Genomic DNA, 23,240 nt, shown 5'->3' on the forward strand with positions numbered 1-23,240 from the left:
CTGAGACAGGAAGATTACAAGTTTAAGCCCAATCTGGTCAACTAACCAATTTGGTGAGACCTCGTATCAAAATAAAAATTCAAAAAGGCTGGAGATGTAGCTCAGTGCAAAGGCTGTGTGTTCAATTCCCAGTCTCTCTCTCTCTCTCTTTCCGTCTCTCTCTGTCTCTCTGTCTCTGTTTCTGTCTCTGTCTCTCTCTCTCACACACACAAACAACCGGTGACACTTTAGTCCTTTTCCAGGACCAGTTATAGGACAGTTAGAGACTGATTACAGTATCCCAAGGATACCAAAATCTGTCATCGCTCCAGTACCTGATATAACATGGCAGAGTATCTATAAAGGAACTATACGTCCTCCTAAGTACTTTAAACCAATCATACATCACTTCTAGTATCTAATACAATGTGAATGCCATGTAAACAACTGTAACACAGTCTTATTTAAGGAACAATAACAAAATCAAGTCTGTCCAAACATATTTTCCCCACTATTTTAGATCCAAGGTGGTTAAATCTACACATGTGAAACCCCCCGATGCAGAGGGCAGCTTGTAATTCCCTGGATAGAGCCCCAGATTCTCCCACATTCCTAGGTGCCTGCCTCTTCTCGGCTTCCTCAACTGTACATCACCACGCTTTTCCTAAGTCCTCCAGCACGCACCGATTTCTCTGAGCTTCAGGGTCCTGTGTAATGATTAATATTTTATACCTCCTTTGATGGCTTATTGGTAATATTCAACCCAATGCAGATTCCTTTTCATGATTTTTCAAGTGATGCCCCTTGTCCTTTCTACCTCTCTCAACTCCTTAACTGGACATTTACATTTTTCCTCTTTTATATACATTGTTAACTTGAAATGTGCACTCTCTCTTTTAGAGTAAAAGGCCCTAAACTTTATACCAAATGTCAAAGAAGCTATGTAAAGTAAACATTTCATTTACTCACACTCTCTAAATAAGTGTTCAAATTCCAAATACAGCTTATCTATTTTTAATGTCTTTCTCACAGGCTCCCTTTAAACTTCTCTCCTCATATAAAATGAGAGCCATACCTTGAAACCACAGCAATCAAAACTTTCCCTATACTGACTTGCAAACAATAAAACTGCCAGGTGGTAACAAAAAAAAAAAAAAAAAAAAAAAGAAAGAAAGAAAAAGAAAAAGAGAAAACCAAAAAGGAAAAGCCCATCATTAAATGGAATGTTGTTAAGAAATAGCTGTTTTATTTAACAGCTATTCATTTTTATTGAATAAACATTTTCTAGTATGCATTCTGTTAATTGACCTGACAGCATATGCTGTATATGGAGAAACTTCTAAACATTATGCTCTATGTAATATGCTTATCTGAAAAAGCTCTCATTTGCAGCAATATGGAAATAAAATTCCACTTTCTAAAATTCAAGACTTTTAAAATGCATTAATCCACACAGTTTATGAAATTGCTCTGGACATTTTAAAACCCTTTCTTTACAGGGGGGAAAAAAACTACAGTAATTGGTAATAGTATTTGTTGCTGAGTTTCATAATGGAGGAGTGCATCTCCAATATAGAACTTTTACAGACACAGAAATAGGGCAAGCATAATAGGGAATAAAAAGCAGTTATGGTATTGGATGAAGAATTACTGAATGGCTAAAAGAAAATGTTCAGAAACTCTATCAAATTACATTATTAGAAAACTATTGTTATAATAGTTTCGTGGCTCATATATGAATGGAGTTGAATCAGTGCAGAGATGATACATTTCATCCTGAGGCAGGACTGTGAGTGTGTTGCGGGCTGCTTCCACTGATGGCAGCACCTCTCCCTGCCTGACGGCTTCTGAGTGATGACTGCGTCTTCCAGACCAGAATCACCAGCTCCACTACTACAGGCATAAACGAGCACACTGCTGGATGGAGACCAGAGAGAATGGAGGCCAGCGGGCTCCCTACCCTAAGCAGCAATTCATCTCGCAACAATTGCTGTCCTTGTGGGACTATTGGCCCAAGGTTACCAGAGAGTCTGATTTTCAAAGACAAGATGGAAAAGCCTGATTCCTTCCATTTCTCTAGGTGGTCAACAAGATAATATTTTTAAACAAATTCTGCTTCAGATCCAATTCCGCCAATCTATAAACCAACTCTACTACAGAATGTACTACTCCCTAGTGAATCTTGTCAGTCCTTTCTGAAAGGGAATTTGCTATAATTTGCAATCACCATTAGTAAGAAGAAGCAAACACAGAAAGGTTTGAAATTATTCATCTTAAACTCTCCCTATATCACATCCATGGTACTGATGCAACTGGAAAGTTCTATAACATTCAGTTCAACATACAGCACACAATCAACTCCTTTTTATAACAGGCCCTTTTACGCAGATCTTTGTATTCCATATACTTCTAACATTTTTTACAGTTCTAATTCTCTTTCACTGTCCTACATTAATCAAAGCTGTAACCCCTGTTGTCTTTGTACTATGGAATCAGAATGTGCCCCTGGCGAGGAATGGGGGAAAAGTCAACAGGAATTAAATTTCAGTGCAACTGTTTACTCAACTGTGGCCTGCAGTTATTGAAATTTTATCCGTGGTTTTGTGTGACTACTGCAGTAATGAATTCAGCATGGCTGTGATTTTCTCACTGCTGGTATTCTCACTTCAAGTAAAAACCTGTAGCATAAAAATGACGAAAACAACCTAAGTCCATCCGTGACATTCACATTTCTCCAAACCGTTTAATTGCTGCAGTGTCATCTGGAAGAAAACTGCTAACTTCAGTCTTGTGACACGTTTCCATCTCTGCAGTTTTTTTTAAATTTCAGCCACAGAGTTCCCCTTTCCCCTGAAACCTGTTAAGTACTCATCATATACTTTGGGGAAAAAATATTTTATTTTACAAAGTCCAAAAAGATTTGCCAACCACAGTAAGTGAGATTTCAATCATAATGTTAGACCTAACTGCTTTTTTTCTTCTCAGAACATATCAATGGCAAACAAAATTAAAATTGACATAGAATATTTTAAAATAGCTCAAAGTCAGTTTCTTGAACTGTAAATCAGTAACTCAAATTTTCAAAAATGATCAAGAATAAGTTAACAGTGAACACATGGATAAATAATTTTGCTACTGCATTTTAAAAAAAGATGCTACTGAAATGCACTTTTCTGACTTTCTTTCATGTAGTCAGTTTGTTATTGCTGCTACTGTTCACATCGTATCAGTCAGGAGCTCCACCTCAACTGCTCATAAAGAAGTAGTTCATCTTGACCTCTGTTAAGTAAGGACACAGAGATGGTACTGTAAAAATACCAACTATTTATTCTCAATATGACTATAAATAGCTAAGAACAACGTAAATGTACGTTAGCAAAAATATACTTCTACGATTTACTGCTGGCTTTTGCTAACAACCTCACTGGCTAGAACACAGCCCCTCACATTAACTTAAATGCATGAAATTAATACACAACAAACATGGAAACTCCAGCTGATGCAGTGCCTAAGGCACAAGCACAAATAGTTGGGGCTGCCAATGAAAGAAATCAAATCACTCACAGGAAGCCCTCTAAATCAGACTGGGCTTGTCAGTCAGTTTCCCTATTTTTTTTCCCTCTCTGTTGTTTCTTATCCCCCCAAAATGTTCCACAGTCTCATGCTGGTCCCGCTAACTTGTAATGGGATCACAATCTAATGGCACTTTATATAAAAAAACAAAAAAACAAAAAAAAAACACCAGCAAACATAACATAAAGCATGCTTCAGGTGTCAAAAGTCTCTCTCTCTCTCTGACACAAGAAGGAGTTTCCTTATCTTTTCTGGTTCACAGTTCAAGAAAATGGCTTGAGAAAAGATTTGCCTTTCTTTTACACCATTCTGCAGTAATTACCATGTCTTTCAGAAAGGTTCAGAGACCCATCATTCTCCCCCAACACCTGATTCCAAATGACACTGCAAGTAAAAACTAAATAAACAAGTTAAAGATAATATGGGGAAAACTATTATCACTAATAAAAACTAGTACCATCTTCTGATCCCAAAAAAAGTTGAGAAACCAAAGGTAATCTTCAATAAAATGCTATTTATATTTGAATTTTTGCAAACACTTTGCCAAAATAACACCGTTTTGGGTCACCTTTACCATCTGGGAATGTTTTAGCAGACACTCCCTGGTACCTATTTACATACCTGCAAAGAGTGCAACAGGGATGATATGTCCCAACTTCTGTGCACTTTGGGGAAAGCACCAAAGCAGTGAATGCATCAGTAAGGCACAGGCCTTTTGCATAAGGATAAAAGAAACCAGGTGAACGCCCCACTCCCACGAGTATGGAGAGGTACCAGGAAGCAATTTCCTACATTCTTGCCTTTGTCATAAATAGCTCCATATACTATTCAGTCAGTTCTTCTTCTATCAGTTTCTGCTCTCCTTACTAATATATTTATTTGTTCTCTTATGTCCTTGATTTCTGACTTATATCTCTCATCTCATTTCTTTTTTCATAGGGCTTCTTAAGCTCAGTTTTTAAAATTATTTTATCTCTTTGTTAAACAGTCATGCATTGGGAACCGTTTATCCAAAGAGTAATTTTATCCAAAACAGTCCAAAGTTAGGGTGACATGTTGGGGACTAGCTTGGACTGACCCAAGGTCCACTCGGCCCTTACGTCTGGGCCAACACTCAGAAGGGGAACCCCCCACCCTGACGTCCAGCTCAGAATCAACCTCTGAAGCCCTGGGAATGTTTTCCCAGGAATCACAGGGAACTAGCGCTAACACATGCTGCTTTAGGCAGACAGGGCAGTGGTTAACAGCAAACCCAAGCGGTAAAATTGCGCCCACCCCCCAATTCCCAAACCATACCTGCTGCTGCTGTGCGTGGGCGAGGTCAGCAGCGCCCAAGTCCACTGCAGGCGCCTCCCCGTTGGACCGCCCCTCCCGGAGCACGCTGCACTCTAGCAAGTGATTGCCGCCGCTGGACCCATTCTGGATGGCTGACCCGTTACTTTTTGTCTCAGTCCCAGATTCCTGCATCATGACTCAAAAACCTGATGTAAGGATTTTCAGGAGGGGGAGAAGGAAGAAGAGGAAAAAGCAGCTGTTAAAACAGTTGTTCTACATAAGGGAAAAGAGTTCTGCTTTAAATGTTGCCAAACTCTGTAAACAGTTGTCATTTTCTTTCAATTTATCCCTCATTAGTGAGGTGGTTCTTTAGTGTAGGAGTATGGAACTGTCAGGCCCAATTCAACTTGCGAAGCTGTTTCAAACTATTATCTTTTTCCCCCTAGGAAAAATAAACATGTTCAGGTGAGCCTAGAATTTAGGATTAAATTTCTGATTGTATATGCTTAGGCTCAAAAACATTAAACCGTCCTATGGAGGATATGAAGAGTAACATTAAATGTTAATTTGCTGTGTAGTGACCCCACACTCTTACAGACGAATCTTCTCCAGCTTTAGTGTATCAAGGCATCACACACATTATCAAGGAGAGGCCTTGAGGTACTTTGTGCCCAAAAACCTCACAGTCACAAAACAAAAGCATTTTAGGGATATGAACTCCTTGGAATCATGCAAAAACTGAAACACTAGCTATTCCAGTAAGATAGACCACTTCTAGAAAGGAAGGGTTTTACTTTTCAGAAGTCAAAGAAATTCAGATTGTCATTCTTGGTTTAGTTAAAAACTACCTGAGAAATCTCAAAGTCAGGTGGCTCTCTGGGTAAATTACTGATCTCTAGTTTTATTTAAGTCTGAAAGATCTGGGTAGAACTAATAAATAATTTTGGAGAAAAATCTTATCTAGGCAGACCTAAGAAAAGGTCTGAATTTTAAAGTACTGAATGCCTACTAGGAAAAATACATGGTGACAAAAAGGAACTGTTAGAAAGCAACTATGTTTCTTTGTTTTTGTTAGTCTTTGGGCATAAACCATTATCCCTTAGAGTCAGTTTAGCTAACAGATCAATAATGGCATACAAGTACTATATAATAAAAGGCAGATAATATTTGCTAGTATCACCTGATATATGATAAACACTGCTACCCAAGGTCCTTCTGTACTGCAGATGATTTACATATATTATCTAATTTCATTCTGAGAACTGGGATTCTCAGTTCGTAGAAGAAAAAACAGAAGCTTTATGAGAATTATTATAATTTGCCCACAGTTAGTAATGGCAGGATCAGGATTTGAACTACTCTGCTCATATATCGAGTTTTTAACCAAAGCATATTTTTGTAAGATTGAGGTACAGTGAGGGCAAAATACTGGAATCGAGGCTATACTCTGTAGTTACAAACTAGGTCTTGAAAAAGAAAAACAAAAGTCACTAAAAGAAGCTGCAGCACAAATGTCAAAGCTGAGGAATGCTTCAATAATTAAGACTTCAATATGAAATGCCAACCTCAGATAAAAGGACAGAAAACTTCGCATACCAAATTGTTCCGATCATAGATGAACATATATTTAACCAATGCTGCCCATCCTTCCCCCTCCAAGAACTGTGTGACAAGAGGGAAATGTAATCTCTCTGGACATCTTCAGAGGAGGAGGTTGTCCCTTTGTTAAATAGGAGTATAAGTCTGTTTTCTACAGTCATGCACAAAAGCCAAATGGAAGAATTAAAAGCAGAAACATTTTGTAACTTTATTTCCTTTCAGTGCATAGTATGATACGACTTGACGGCAGTTTTCTTAAAGTTATTTCAATCCTGAAGTGGATTAAGAAAGGCATTTTTTCATTAACAGGTGGGAAACAAACCCAGAAACAACAGCTGATACATTCTCATCTCTTTGGATCTGACTTCCAATAATTATTGGCCTTTAAAAATTGCATTTATAGCTTTACTGTTCACAGAGAAAAGAATCTATCAAGATAACCAACACAAATCTTCCCTTGGATATAAATCAGGCAACAAGAATACCATGTTCATCTCCAGCAAAGGAACCAATTTATGAAACGTAGGTTTATCTTTTTTCTTCCATACAACTGCCTGTTTCTAGAGAAGCTAAGAGAAAGACTCAGCATTCAGGTATCTACAGAGAATAACAGTTGTCTTGATTAGCAAAGAAACCCATTTAGTCATTAGGATATGTCACAAGCATGCCCAAACAACACAGACTTTTTGGGGCACCTTCTAGAAGCCTGTATGTATCAGTGACTGGACCCTCAAAAGGCAAACAATTCTGCCTTTAAATTCTACACTACACTGCTACGGAGCACATACGACCACATATTCAGTCCTGGCAAACACGGCTGCAGGTAGAATGCTGTCTTCCAACCATGTGACCATCGGGATCTCAGATCTCAGAGCAGGTGTCTAAGAGAGTGGCCCTGCTTTTGTTTTCTTAGTTTGACACTGGCCCTGCCAGTGGAGTAAGAACAATCTTCAATACACAATTTGATGAGAAGGCTCTGTTTTTTGCTCCATGCAGTTCCAAAGAAGACTGCCAAGTCCTTCAGTACAAGTTTTCAGGCATGGGGCCAAGCAGCTTGGCTTGTGAATCAGGTTTGTGAGAGTGCAGGCTTTGGGACCAAAATTGCATAAAGGATTATTTTGGTCTAAGGATGTCCTTAATTAGTCAAGCGCTAACAGTAGTATGTAGGTTGGGAGATTTAAATTTTTCCCATAATCTCCCACACCAATCAGGGGAAAATGGTGTTTTGAAAAGCACATGTTAAGAATTAGAAGTGTCAATGTCTAAGAACATTTCTAACATTGTCTGGGGTACTAGTAATTTTATTGAATGTCCCAAGCCATTTAATAAACCTTTATAACTATATCATATCTCACAAACACCAAAACTCTTTAATGTACTTCTCAAACTCCTAATGAATCTATAAGAAGGAGAATAAAACTGATAAATGCTTTAGCCATTTTACAAAAGAGAAATCCCCAAACCTCAATCAACTAAGAGGTAAATATAGCCACAACGGTATTTATAGCCCTGTTCCAGTGTCCATTCACTGAATGGTTGAAAATTTCTAGATGGCAAAGCCCTTTGGTAAGGTAATAAGTAAATGAGAAAAAAGAAAACTAGATATATTCCAGAGGAAACTACAATGAGAATAGCACGTGGGCAAAGGAAGGTATTAAAACACAGAGGGAAAGTGTCAGTACTCGTCAGCAAACAAATATATCTATCTTTTTCTGTAGACCTAAACATCGTCAGAATCAACTGAGAATAAGTCAATGGCTGTGAAAAGCATGTGTCTACTCTATCATGGAGCACTGTTCACTTTTCCTAGGGGAAATTTGTCCTAGGAACTCAGTTTTTGTCACTTCTATTTGCCTCTGCATACCCCAATACCAAAGAACTCCCCTGCTCCATGACAAAGTAAGGACAAGAAACATCACTGGTAATCATCCCAACTACCTGACTAGGAAGGACATACCATGTCCACTAAGAGGTTCTTTCTCCGGAAATAAACTCCAACACTCCTCTGCCTTCCTATAAGGCTGCTCCAAATGAGTGGAGCTGACGAATTCACACAATCCATTCAGCATAATCCCAACAAAGGCTGATGTTGTAATTACCTAGATTTCTGAAGGTTAAGGAAGCCAAAATGGCCCACTTTGCATCTGGCTTGGAACCATTACAGAGCTACTGGTTTCAAAACATCACTTTTGGGGGCTGGAGTGACTGGCAGAAAGGCTAAGAATGAAGTTTAGCATGTTTATTTATTGTTGTTACCAACAGAGCTGCTCTCTGGAAGTATTCTGGAAAATTTATAATGTCCAGGCCAATGTATTCATAGTAAATTAAAGCAGTGCTTTATTATTATGATTATTTCCTTGGTTACAGTGTTGATGCTGAAAATTTAGGGAAAATAAAGCCCTTGTTATCATGCTTGTGAGATTTTAAGCTAACAAAAAGTTCAGTCTTGATTCCAGGGCAGTTAATTAAGGTTGACCAAGTCAAGCAGAAGTAAATTAACTTGGCTGATCAATTATTTATATGAAGCAGAATAAATGCCCTTAAAGAACTTGGTCTATTCATGAAAGGATGTGTAAATTAAACTAAACATAGTTTTGTAAAATATGTTTCTACTTCTATGGAGAGAAGAGAAGAAAATGTAATGGTGAAATCACTTTTAAGAAAATGATTAGAGCGACTGAATGATCCTCTCCCTCCCCATCCAAAAGGGAAAATTCTCTTTCATACTCTTTATCTGTATGCAAAGAAAGAAGGAATATGTAGTTTTGAAAAGAGAAGCTTATGGCATGGAAGGAAGGAAGGAAGTAGGGAACAGAGGAAGAGAGGGAGGATAGGCCTAAAATGGAAAGATAATATGAGCTGTATTATTTGAGAAATAGTACACACAAAGCTCTTTCTTTACCATCAGTTAATTCTATACATTCTGTAGAGTGGAAAAGCATAAGAGTAGGAGTCTGGCTGGCTTTAGTAAAAAGAGAAGGTACTTTTAAAATCAGTCATGGTACGTGAAGAGTCAAAATTCTCCCCGAATTCTCAGAAAAAAGAAGACAGACCCGTCAATATTAAGATATAATGAATATTTCCGAGCCTCTTCCAAAGTGTGTTACAAGTTTACAGGACAACCTGAGATACTCACAGGAGCTGTGAGAGGGAGCAGAGGCGAGAGATTTCCCCCTGGTATGCAAAAGGCAGAACAGCCTGGGTAAGTAAAATCAACCGTACGCTCGCACTCACTGCCCATGTAGCCCTTACTTCCATCTGGAAGAGAGAGTATTAAGACAACAGAAAACATCTCAGGCCAAAGTCAGAGACCCTCAGAGGACTTCAGCAGTGGAGACATCACCCTGTCGTGGCACAAAACCCAAGCTTGTCAGTTACTCCCACTGCACCTGGGAGCACAGGGCACTGCTGGGACAGAGGCAAGGAGGAGAGACGGGACTAGTGGATGAGATTCCATAGAGACTGAGGGATTTGGGGCCCATAAGGAGAGAGCAGGTTGGTGGTGCAACTGGCCACAAGATGCAGAGCTGTTTCAAGCAGAGTAACAGCCAATTATGGGGAACGGGGAAGGAGGTGTTGCAACAAGAGAAATATGCTCAACAGTCAATTATTTCATCTGAGTTCTATACGTCAAGAATGAACCCTTTAGACACACCTTTTGTCTACCACTGCTCCACTGCCCCTAATTCAAGCAAAGACTACTTAAGAACCAGGATTAGGAAAGAAGTCAGGATGCTGATGTGTTAGGAAGGCACCATCTTCCAATGCCAAATTTTCATAATTATAACAGAAAGGCGTAAATTTCCTAATGCATAGCAGTTCAAAAAGTAATCAAGAGAATGAGCCGGAGGGCTATTTTAATGTATGCAAAGCTAGTGACCCACAGTAAATGGGAGGTAAGCTACAATGAATGCAAAGTAATGCACAAATACTCAAGTCCTGCTCTGATGAGGGACGGCTAAAATTAACACCCAATTAATTTTCGAATTGACAAACAAATGAAACCCATAAATCTACTTTCTCATTAATTTTCTTGTGGTATAATTTAAAGCAGTAATATGAGGGCAAAAACTGAACATTATCCATCATAAATATCAAAAAGATAGCAGTGTAACACCATAAATTATGCATATTACCTGTTGTTAAAAATGATTTATGTATTATCAACTTTATCATGCACTATAGATGTCTAGATCTATCTTCTAAAAATCTGGAAATTCATTCAACACAGGAAGAAAAAGTTCAGGAGCAGTGTAATTGTCAGATGCATATTTAAAAAACCTAAAGCAATATGGGCATTTACTTAGTCATAGAGGATATCAGGGCAAAGGTACAATCATCTCAGGTCTTGGGCATGCAGAAGTTAAGGAGATCCAAGGGAAAGAGGAAAAAAATCTGCGTTAGACACAGGGCTTCTACAGAGAAGGGCAGACCATCCAGGTCCTATTTAAGGAGGAGCTCACTCCTTCAGCCCTCTGGAACCCAGGGTCTCAGGCAGAAACACAAGGAATGCACCTCAGATGGCATCAAGGAGCTTTGGGGGCCAAGGATAGCAAAGAATCCTAGCTAAACATGGGAAAATTATGCTTAGTTTCAATTTGATGAAGTGCTTCTCTTGCCTTTAGCATTTAAAGGAAGGACAAAAGAGTGTGTGCTTAGCAGTTCAATCACAAATAGTTTATCAATTAAGGGAAAGAAAAAAGAGGCATTCAGATTAAAAATTTCCTCTTCCATCTGTCTATCTCTATTTGTTTTGTTTAACAAGAAAAAAAAATAAATACTTTATCTCAAACTGTATTTTTAGACACGCCTTATACATAACAGGAATTTAATGAATAATCACTAAGTTGTTATTTAAATGATTAAGTGAGAGAAGAATCCAACTTCAATGTCGTGATCAAATGAGATGAAGGATTTGTGGTAGCCTCCAACTTTATATTCCTAGTTTTAAGATAGCGTATTTCCTGTAATTCTTTGGGATGTATCACTAAGGTGTTCTGAAATTCACAAAGTAACTTAATCATGTTTAAGTCTAAAGAAGTAGAATCATCTCAGTTTTTGAAAATTTAAAATAATTAACCAAAGAAAACCTTACCCAAACCTATGGTGGTGAGCATTTAATTCACATGAAGACAATTTAAAGGCACCGGAAATGGTAGAGAACAGGATGTTTAATTTTCCCAGTAACTGATGACGTGGAATAGACTTGGCAGAATAGGGTGGTAATAAAATAATATTCCCTAACAAAAGCTATGGTTTCCCTTCTTTACCAAGTTTATAAACAAAAGACCACATTTGCAAGAAAAAAAAGGATTTCTGAATTTCCATGCCAGGTAGTACCACTGCTGAGAGCACTTTAAATATCTGCCATCAAACATCTGTCTTGATCAAATACCAGTGAGAGAAGATAGGAAGATATTACTGATGTCCTACATAATTTTTAAGTTTTCAACTCTGGTTGGTCTTGTTCCTTTTTCTCCCAGAAGACAAGAGTTAAAGTGATCAAAGTCACTGTGGGCCCACTATGGAAAGAAGAAGGAATGGTCCCGGAAAACAGAAGGACAAAGGTGAAGAATGCCTTCCCACTTGCTTGCAAGCACAATCATCCAGAAGAGTTCACAGAATTAAACAGACTCTGGAAAAAAGCTGTGCCTATCCATTGTACAAAGTGTGGGTCACTACCAGGAAGCCTCTGAAAGTCAAGTGTTTGGGTGGAGGAGGCCTTAAACAAAATGTATGTCGACCCAACAGATCAGATTTTAAGTTTGAGAAACTTAACAAGTGCTCCCCAGACATCCATAGCCTGAATAATCAGACAGTCAAACTCTTATAAATAGGCTGATAGAATAAAGCGAGCAACAACCAGTTCAAACTATTTTTTTTCATTTCCATATTTCAAATAATTTAATGTACACAAGGCCAGGTTCAGAACATCAGTTAATGAGCAGGGTATTCGATGACACACTTCACGTACCTCTGGCTTCACCTCTAGCCCCTAACCGCTCTAGTGGCCAAAGCGAACAATATGTTCACAGCATCATGGCAACTTACTGAATGAGGCCATCAGAATTCTGTTGCCTTCACTTATCTGTTGTGTGAAAGGGATAATTAATTTTATCCTTCAAAAACTTCAATATACACACACATCTATCCACCCCCTCCCCAGGTGCTCTCATAGCTAGATAGAAGGCATTCTCTGAGATGAAAGACCACCATTTGCCTCTGAAGGTCAGAATCCTCTTCACCCTCAACCCATTCAGTGTCCTTTCTGTTGCTCAGAGCAAGTGCTTGGGGGCCATGCCTGGTTTGGAAACATAAGGCAAACTCTGAAGTACCAACAAACAATAATTTAAGAAACAAAAACCAAAAACAAAGATGATGTGGGCTGAATTTTCTCTGCTGTTCCCAAAACACAACAAAGGACAGGCGAATGTTCAAGTCTTATCTACCAAGGTCCCCAGGATCCAACAAAGAGTCTTTGTCTCTCGAATACACACACACACACACACACACACACACACACACACACACATACACATACACACACCAATCCGAATAAAAAGTCCTAATGCTTACTTTACCTAACTAGGTACAGAACATAAACTCATTATAAAATGAAAAAGTTTAAAAGTTTCAAGGTAAAAACAGCGGTAATTTAAAAAATATTCATTGTACATTAAGTATACAGTTCACTGCCTCTGTTTAAAAGTCAGGAGGATTTGCTCAGGACACACCAAACTAAAAGTTAACCCTCCCTTCTCAAACTTGACAGAGGGCACACGCATGAATCAGAGTCATCCCAAGCCCACAAGATAAAACACAAGACACACACATAATACAAAAGCCATGTACCTTTCAATGGTGCTTGCCTTGGTCATAGTATCAGAGTACACCTCCACCTTCTACATTATTTGTGCCACAAAGAATTTTTCTAGCCATCTGATGCTCTATTACTGAGCTAGTGGCCTTTCAGGAGAGCTCTCTCTCCCTTCTGAAAAGAGCAAACAACTGCATAGATATCATTACACTAAGGAAATCTCTTAGAAAAACCAAACAACTTGCTAATCTCTCCAGCCCCTTCAACCAAGCAAAAGATAAGAAAAGCAAACCTAAGTCTGTTTCAACCACATTCCAGGGACAAGTTCCCCTTTTTTTTCTTTATCAAAATTCTAGCATTTAAAGTTTTGGGTTTTTTTTTCCCATGTGTGTTATATTTTCTTTTAAACAGACCTTACAGGATAAACTGCAGCTCACACCCGCAAACAAAGCAATATTTGTTTAATAACTATTGCTGCCATGGGTACAGTAAACAAGGGGCCCAGCATTTGTGTTTATGAACAAACACATCATTTTACAAGAGCAATTTAACATTAACCAGGTGGAATAATCAACAGATTTCATAGGTGACACCAGGGGCAGGGCTAACGTAAACAGAACTGGGGAGGAGAAAGGGGCCACTCTCCTGGAATCAAGGTCGAGGTAAATGCATTACAGAGTAAACAGCTGGGAAGAAGGTAAGATAAACAAACAGTCATTCTTCTGACATTTAGAAAGGCAGAAAGGTTGGAAGTTACATAGATCAGCTGCTGACCACCATGAAATCAAACCAGTTGGAGACCAAGCCTGCTTGTTTGCACAATGCCATGTTTGCTTATAAACAACAATTTGCTGTTACCAACCTCGAATTACTCATCATCATAGAAGCCAGGGCTAGGGAATCAAATGAAATCCGGTTAACTCTTTAGTGGTGAAGTTGCTTAGAAATTTTTTTTAAATGCCCTACCCCTCATTAGAAAAAGAAGTCACTCCAAACCAGACGCACAGGACTATGTTACCACCCTTTTATTTCCTGGTTTGCAGATAAAAATAAAGCATCCACATGGTTTAAACTACTAAAGGTTGGATTTGGAAACAGCTTTAAAAGACTGTAATGCCTTCATGCTTGAGTAATTCTGTATTCATTTCCTGGGCTCGTCTTCTTTTATCAATGAAATATATGGGTCAAACACAGATTCTGATCTTGAATGTTTCACCCAGGGAAAAAAAAAAACCTGATGGCGCTTTCTCCCGGTACACTAAGCTTCTGTTCCAAGATGCCTTTAAACCCACGGGACCTGCTAACAAATAGATTTGTAGCATTCTCAACCACTCTGCACAAATCATACTATGTCAGGTTATGTTTTTGTCCATAAAAAACACTTATATAAATAATTGGTTGATGTTACACACAACCACTCAGGACTTCATTTTTGTCAGCTTCACATCAAAGAAATCATAGCTCTTCAAAGCCCAAAGTGAGTAAATTCAAAAGTGCTAAGAATTATTTAATCTTTAAAATTTTGCTTTATGTGTATAACACCTTATTAAAGAGCTTACTGTGTGTCGTAAGAAAGTCACCATGCTGCATCAGAGACACTGCATTTAGAGATACATCTTCAACGAAAGCATTAGTTCAAACCTACTCTGCAGCTACTTTAACATCATTAAACTACTTAGTTTTGGTACGTGTGAATAACAACCCTACATTACTTAAAATCTAACAAGCAATACATGCTGAAAAACAACTTGATAATTTATCTATATTTCATGCTTATAATCAGCTAATTTTTTAAAAAAATTCTGCATTATATCAGAGTAAAGGATAGCAAAACATATCCTGTTGGAAAGCCAAAGCAAAATTTGCAAATTAGAAAATGAGAAATTTAAACAAAGAAAAGATGCACCTCATGGGGTTCTGGCAAATACATTATTAACAATCAATTTATTGAAGTTTTCATCTTTATGTATAAAAGATAACAAAAATTGCGCTAGCCTCCTCCCCCTCCTTCATCGTTTTCCTAGTTCCACTATAAAATTCTCAACCTTCCCTCCCTACTCCTGTCCCCATCTCCTGCTTCAAGTATCTGTTCTGCAAACCTAAAGTCACAAAGGAACTCCAGTGTTTTCTCGGATGTTTTGTTCAGTTGTGCTGTGGTCTGATTCTGCTGACAGTCCCTTTCTCCAGATCAACACAAGCCCTGAGGATCCTGCATCACCTGCAAAGCACTCAGGGCCCAAGCAGCAGGGGACTTCCAATGAACACCACAAAGGGACAGAGAACTCTGCTCTGCCCTAGACAGCCTCCGGGTCAGGAGCTGCTCTACTGCCCTGAGAAAGAAAAGCAGCCTCACTCCACCATGTGATGATGCAAATCTGGCTGCTGGAACAACTAACTGAGAAAATCTTCCTCAAATGATTCAAGAACAGAACGTTCTCAAATTCCACCCTCACTACCCGTGTATGTGGTCAGGATGACGAGCAGGCAAACAGAAGCTCAGCGCTTTGCCCCACGTCCCTGTGAACACTCTAAAGACAAAAGAATGAAGAAGTGAAACAGACTGCTGCGCTCCCTTTCTTTACTGTCCTGTCTTCAGAGAATGCTCGTCACTCACTAACTGCCCCTCAACACTTCTCCCCTTCTCCTGAGCTTCGCTTTTATTTTCTTTCCCTCAAGCATGGATAACTACAGTAACCAGTAAAGCATCATCAACACAGCTCACAGTTCCAAATGCTCCTCAAGGGCTGTGGCCACTTCCCTTGATACAGACAAGTAACTGAGCCCCACAGGGTGCTGTTTTGTTTTTTGTCTTTCCAATACTGGGGATTGAACCCAAGGCCTCTGCAATGAGCTATGTGGCCAGCTCTTTAATTTTTAATTGAGACAGATCTAAAGTTGTTTCAAATGGGCTCAAATGTACACTCCTCCTGCCTCAGTCTCCCAGGGTGCTGGGATTACAGGTGTGTACCGACACAGCTGATCTGGTGGTCTAATGCTAAAGAGAAACCCACAATACAACCATTCTCCAAACAGGGGCTCCTTTGGGTTTGTGATTCTACCCTGACCTCATCATGAGGAAGAAACATAACAGACTTCCTGCTTCTTCTCCAGCACTGGTGAGAAACTCGTTCCAAACTATTACTTTCAAGTGTCTAGCATACTCACTGTATTCCCTACAAACTCAAAAAAAAGGAAAAAGAAAAAAAAAAAAAAGTGTGTTCACTAAGAAGTGCTTTACAAAACTTACTCCGTCAATTATTTTAAAAGCTGGGAAAATTCAGGATTGTCCAACCATCAGCCCATTGATGGCCTGTTCTCTTACATTTTAAGAAAGGAAGTTTTGTCACATGTATGTATTAAGTACATTAAGCACTTTATATACAGCCCAAGATAATTCCTTTTTACTCAGTGAGGCTCAGGAAAGCCAAAGGTTGGACATGGATGCTGGAAAGAGTCCCAAGAAAGCTCAAGATTAGAAACTATGATTGGTTCTTTTCACAGCTTTACTTCGGGACTTACAGAAAGAAACATCTCATAAACTCTGAGATTCGTAGAGAGCTCTGCCAGCTGCGGGGACACTTGGACCAGTTTTGCAGGCCAAACGTTCACTTCTACTTGATCTTCATCACTTGTGCCATTTCCACAGACTCACTGCATGTCATTTTAAAAAATGGTTCACATGTGATAAACAAAGAAATCTTCCTTCAGAGGCAATTTTTATCACTTCTTCAAATGGAAAGCCAGTGTGTAACCCACTGTAGAAAAGAAAGACTTCATAATACAGGTAATAAAAGCCAACCAATGTCACTAAAGTCAACCTGGACTCTGCTGTCCCCAGAGGCTCTGAGTGGGAGCTATGTTCTTTCTTTGTTAAATAATGAGCTTACAACTGGTTGAGAAAGATTAAAGATACTAGTACCAAATTGAGACTTTCTCCTTGGTTTCATCAGAAGGATTAAAAAAGATTTGAAAATGGAATTGCCTCAATATCAAACCACAATAATGAGAATTGGTGAATGATTTACGAACTGCCTAGAAATCCTCTCCAGCCCACCAGTGAGTAGTCCAAGGCTTAACTATGGGAGTGGGTGGGGGAGGAGCCGAGGAGACTTAGGGGCCCCACATGAGGATCCAAGCTGAATGTGGACTCCTAGCAAGGCTGTCTTCCTAACAATGAAATCACAAAGCAGGCGCCCAGAGCCTGCTGGGTACAGTTGCACTGCTAAACAAATAATCAACCATGGAGTCCAAGTCTACTCTTGCCCCCAGACAAATCCGGTTCCGGGTCCTGGGTATGAGAATTGCAGAAGATTCCCGAAAAAAATCCAAGTGCTTCACCTGCAGGCCTCTCTCCTCACTGTGCCAGAGGACCAGTGCAGCTGCCCCTGCAGTACAGCTGCCCCTCCACAACTGAAGTTTATTCAGGACCACATACCTACTATATGATAAAAACTGTAAGTGTATCATTCAAATGCTTTATTGGTCAAAAAGATGGATGCTTTTATTAGCCCAACCTTTTTTGTAATGGAGTGCCACTGATGACCCAGCATTAGCCTCATCCCCTGCTATTAATCATACTTCTAAGAGCTCATTTTGCCTTAAAATCTTAAAAAATTGCTATAATTTAAAGACATGGTGTCTACATAATGGGAAATGCTTCATAGATTATATCATTTCATAAAACATAGTATTTTTATGGGAACAATGACCATGATGCTAACATATTATAAAATGGGAGAATCACACACGTATGAAAGAAAACAAATCCACATATGTGTATGTATATATGTATGTACGTGTATACACATCTACATATATGTATGAATGAAGAGCAAAATGTAAGCTCCCTTTTGTATTCATGGCTTCTCATGAATGCTTTAATCTGTATGCTTTAATCACTATCCTTTGGAAGACCATCAATCCAAAGACATGGGCATGTAGTTTACATAGATTAAGACAAAAAAAACCTCCAAAACAAATGGAAAGGAGAAACTCTAATGTAAAAAGATAGAAAGATGTGAAAACACATGGTGTGCTTCAGGAGGATTCCATTGCGGCACGCTCCTCATTCATCATCTATAGTTCCTGGGCCTTGTCTGTCCATGTGAAGAGAACTAAGGGAAGCTCTTCAATACGTGACTTCAGGACAAACTACAGGTATCTGCCAATTTATTTTCAGTGAGATTTCAATAACATAATGATGTCCTTAACTTGTAAGTCCTCCTTTCATTAAACCACCTTCATGACCGTTTAAAGCATAGCTGAACACCAGAAAGGAAAGCATCTGAAAGAGTTTTACAAAATACAAAGCTAAAATAAATCTTTCTGAAAGTGCCCTTTCAATTTTTACTACCAGTCAGTTAGAATGCAACATACACATGTATATATTCAAATCTTAAATACACAGAGAGATGATGATACTGTGTTCCATGATGAATGAAGGTCAGGCTCCTATCAGGCACAAAGATGAAGACATTTGCTAAGGATGGTTGGGAAAAAAACAGAATAAACCAGCCTGAAAGTCAACAACTCAGTCAGAAAGTCTTATAGCTGGTGAGGTTGGTGACAAAGCATAGGTGGGGCTGGGAGCAAGGAACCAGCCTGCTCAGTGATAAGCAATCACGACTCTGACGGAGGGCCCCCTTCTTCCAGAGATATGCTCCTCCCATGGTATCGCATGGTCAAGATAAGCACGAGACCTTGGATCCTTCACTGGACTAGCAAAAAGCCAACTTCTGGTCCTTCTCTCCAAGAGCCACAGGGAAGTGCACGGCCAGAAGATCCTTAGGAAGGTGGAAAGCTTGCATCAAGCCACTTCCAGTACACTGACACATGCATGCACACCAAGAAGGGCACACCCAATGGCAAATGCCTGTGGCATGTCCCCTGGCACAGCACTGTAGGTGCAAGGGGTCTGTCTCAGGACAAGTTTCCAGATATCGCTGCACAAGCTGTAGCTTTTTACACTGCAGCTGCCCACAGCACAGACACAAACACAGGTCTGTGAACAGCAGCAGGAACAGCACCTGGGGCTTCCTAGAAATGCCCATGCTAAAGGGCATCTAAGACCTGCAGAATAAGAATCTGTGCTTTACCTAGGACCCTCCACACATACCAGAGTGTTTAACATACATACAAGAGTTTGAGAAAGGAAGTGTGGGGGGAAAGGAGTGGACCTGCTGGGCTCTGACTCCTGGCTCTACCAATTTTAAGTTTTAAGCAACTTAGTAAGAATGACATCCTGTCAATTACTCACCTTCAAAAATCATACTGCATCTGGGTTCACTCTTTCTTCTACTATTTACTTTGCACTTCTATGTGCACTAAATATTGGGGCAACAATGGGGAACAAAAATCGATACAGTCCCATCAACATGAGACAGACTATGTAATGGGGAGCGCACACATTAATCAATTAGCCATACACATAAGTGGAGTTTGGAAGAGTGATAAGTGCTACTGTGGAAAATGCACATTGCTCTGGGAGCACACAAAGATAATATATGTAAAGTGCCCTGCATGTAATAGGTGCTCAATAAATCACAGTGATTATTACTAGTCCATAAAACCCAGCTCTTTGGGATACCACTAAGAAATTCTCAAGTGCAGAACACTCTTCTTCCATACATAAAATGAACATGAAATATAACCTTTTTTTAGTTCAATTAAAACAAAATTTCTCTGCTCTCTTCTGGCTATATGAGGAATATAACATCAATAAAGTCAACATCTCTTCTAAGAGCTTGCAGAATGATATGAACTTCCGAGTTATTGTAAAAAAAATGGCTCTTGTTTACTGAGTTGTACTCAGAGGAGAAAATGCAGAGCAGGGCACAGGGTAATCCTGGAAAACAATTGTGTGCAAAGCAGGCTTTTGATTATCATTTTAAAACCTCAAAACCTAAAGAAAACCTTTAATTGGCTTTTCAGTGGCATTTCTCTTCTGTACAGGCTGTTTGTTGAAGTCAAGACAGCACTTGCTAATAATTGTAGCTAGGATTAGCAGCCTGTGCTTTATAGTGTAGATACAAGTGGTTAATTATTAGTGCAGCTAACACTTGTCCACATGGGAGGAAAACTGGACTAAACAGGAATCAGACAGTGTCCTGACCAAACCCCAACCACTGACAACTCCCATCCCAGCAGGGGAGGTGACCTGACTGTGTCACATCGATCCACAAACTAACCGTCAGAACACTGAAACTGGGTGTGTTCACAGCTCCTTCAAACAGATGTCCACAGCATTGTGTCCTCCCTTTACTTGTTCCCTGTGCATTCAGCAATTTAAATAAGAATTTAAAGGTGATGTAGTAGGCCTCCCAGTTTGTGTAAGCTTTTGGTTCTTGTCCAAAAAGTTGGCTTCCTTCCAACAGGTAGGGAATTGTGATGGGGGAGCTGTGACCGAATGGCCCTGATGAAGAATGTCAAAGCACATGAGTTGATTTAGAAGGGGAAGGGGAAGGGGAGGGGGAGGCAGGAGTGTTAGGTGGAAACAGTTCATGCTAAAGCCTTGAGATCTTAACACACTGCAGCTGAGAAATCCTGCCCCTCACCTTGCACAGTCAGGACACTACCTGAAGTTTAGAAGTTGATATTTTGTTGGTGGGAATGGGACACAGTAACGGGCAGCATGATAGGCAGTAAAAAGCAGATGGCCTTCATTTTCACTGCCTGGAGCAAGACATATGAAGGTTAATTTTCTTTGGGTTCAACTATTTAAAATGCAAAGTAAGAGGGAAAAGGATACAAAAAATAGAAAATACCAAGGAAAAAATATACCTCTTACTTCTTGTACAACAACTGTCCTTCACAGTAGCCATTTCCCCTCATGTAGCCAAGGACATTTGGCAGTGACTTCCTGACTGTCACAAACTGGGAAACTTAGTGCATAGAGGCCCAGAATTCTGCTAAACATTCAATAATGCGCTCACAGCTCCAGCAACAAAAATCACTTATACGTAGGTCCTATATATCAAGTGCCACAGTTAAGAAATCATTCTCTACGAATCTGTCCTGTTTTTATTGGGATCAAAGCAGTGAGTCCTGTTTCTTGTTCAATAATATATTTATGATGTGCCTTAAAACTTTAATGACTTGTGAGTTTTGCTTGCATTTCTGTTTCACAAATAGGACTGAACTGAGTACCTATGATGGGCCCAGTTAAGCAAACTTAGGTGACAATCAAACATAAATAGGGGAGAGTTATTGCTCAGAGTCGGGGGAGGGGCTTCTTTCAGGATGTCTCCCCACCCCAAAGATACAAAATACGACATTCAAGTTCCTTATATGAAACATACTTGCATATTACCTTCATATATCCTCCATATACTCTTAAAATCATCTTAAGATTTTTTTTTTTTTTTGGTACTGTGGGGATTGAACCCAGTGGCTCCGCACTGAGCTATGTTTCCAAATCTTTTAATTTTTATTTAGAGACAAGGTGTCACTAAGTTGCTAAATTGCCCATACTGGTCTCAAATTTGCAATCTGCCTCTTTCAGCCTCCCAGAGTACTGGGATTACTGATGTGCACCACCAACTTGGCTCAGATTACTTATAATGTGACCCAAAACAAGTCTGTAAATATGCAATTGTTTTGAATACTTTTGATCTGTGGTGTGTTGAATCTATAGATAAACCAATGTAGAGAAGAGTGGAAAGGAGCAAAAGCAAAGCCTGAAGTTGGAAACCCAACTGTCACAGAGCAGGAAAGGGCTGGGACCAGAGCAGCTTTTTAGGGAACAATGTGTGAAGAAAGCACTCCGGATGGGGCCACGTCAGGGACCGGCAGGCAGAGGAGGAAGGTCCAGCTCAGAAAGTGCAAGGTCCAGTCGGGCCTTGGACCTGCTTTCCTCTCCTTTTCACCTCCATGTCGCCAATGCTTCCCTTCCCCACCTGGACCTCCAATGTCTCTGTCAACTTGTCAAGGGCACAGGCCAATCTCAAACTAATTTTTCCACCTGAAGGGTCTCTTTCTATATCTTCGTTTTATTACCAGGTGACTGAGAGAACACCTCACCACCCCCAATCCTCCCCTGCTACTGGGACCTCAGCCCACAGAAGCTGGCTCCTGCCACTCCTCTCTGCTCGGAGTATCTTCACGGGCTGGCACTTGTAAAACACCACTGCTGATTTTCAGTCCCTACCTTCCTTGACCTCTGGGCAACAAATGACAGTGTCTCTTGGAGAGAGTTATGGGGGTGGTGTCCCTTCTCCGCTGGGCCCCCAGGTGGCCCTTCTCCTCCTGCTACCTGGTTCTCAGCCCACACACCTGTGGCTCCCTCTCTCTCCTTTGAAAAGCATCCCTTTGTCTAAGTCTTCCTTCTGAGCATCCTCCTGCCTATAGCACTCCCAACCTCTCCCCTGCATCAGGTGTGGGCATCTCTGCTCTAGAAAGGGCTGGATGATCATATTTTTCATTTGTACACCATCTGGTCTATGTCCCAGCTACTTAGCTCTCCTGCTGCAGATTAAATGCAGCCACAAACACTAAATAAATGGGCATGATTGTATTTCAATAAAACTTTATTGACAGAACAGGTGACCACTAGTGTTGTCCCCAGAGCTGACTGTCATTTGTTGACCCTGTTCTAAAGCACTGTCCCCTGGAAGAACGTACTTAACCTCATCACTTCAACTGGCTCCTTACGGGTACCTTAGTGAGTCCAGAATCATTTTCATCAACTAAAGTATCTTTCCAGAGCTAGACCTTGTTTCTGCAATTGCCTGGCTATTTCTAGTGCAATATTCTAAAAGAAATGTTCATTTTGTCTCAAGCTAAAACCACCTATCCTCCATCTATGCAAACTCTCAGCCAGTTCTGATTCCTGGGCTTTCAAAGAACAGGTCACATTCTAAATCAGGACTATGTGATAGTCTCCCTTCCTTTTTATTTTCCATATTCCCAACTCCTTCCTACTTAAATAATAACTGCTTCCCGGATACCCTTACCTGGGAATGTGTTTCCGACAATCTGTAACTCTGGATATGAACTGTCA

The 23,240-nt window shown here is 39.9% G+C and overlaps 1 protein-coding gene across 7 annotated transcripts in view; it reads right to left on the reverse strand.

Moving 5' to 3' along the window:
* Foxp1 (forkhead box P1) overlaps positions 1 to 23,240 on the reverse strand; it is a 562,135-nt gene that overhangs the window by 221,847 nt on the left and 317,048 nt on the right. For 6 of the 7 annotated variants that reach the window (XM_063260468.1, XM_063260472.1, XM_063260471.1 and 3 more), the window contains one exon: positions 4,849 to 5,033. In XM_063260468.1, the coding sequence (XP_063116538.1) occupies positions 4,849 to 5,022 (174 nt within the window). In that variant the 5' untranslated portion in view covers positions 5,023 to 5,033. Of the gene's footprint in view, positions 1 to 4,848; positions 5,034 to 13,278; positions 13,304 to 23,240 lie in introns of those variants that run through there. The other variant, XM_013156483.3, reaches the window with a different exon arrangement.

The sequence above is a fragment of the Cavia porcellus genome, unplaced genomic scaffold (genome assembly GCF_034190915.1).
Source record: "Cavia porcellus strain 051 isolate PalLab524CR breed Dunkin Hartley unplaced genomic scaffold, mCavPor4.1 scaffold_13, whole genome shotgun sequence".
Taxonomy (NCBI): Eukaryota; Metazoa; Chordata; class Mammalia; order Rodentia; family Caviidae; genus Cavia; species Cavia porcellus.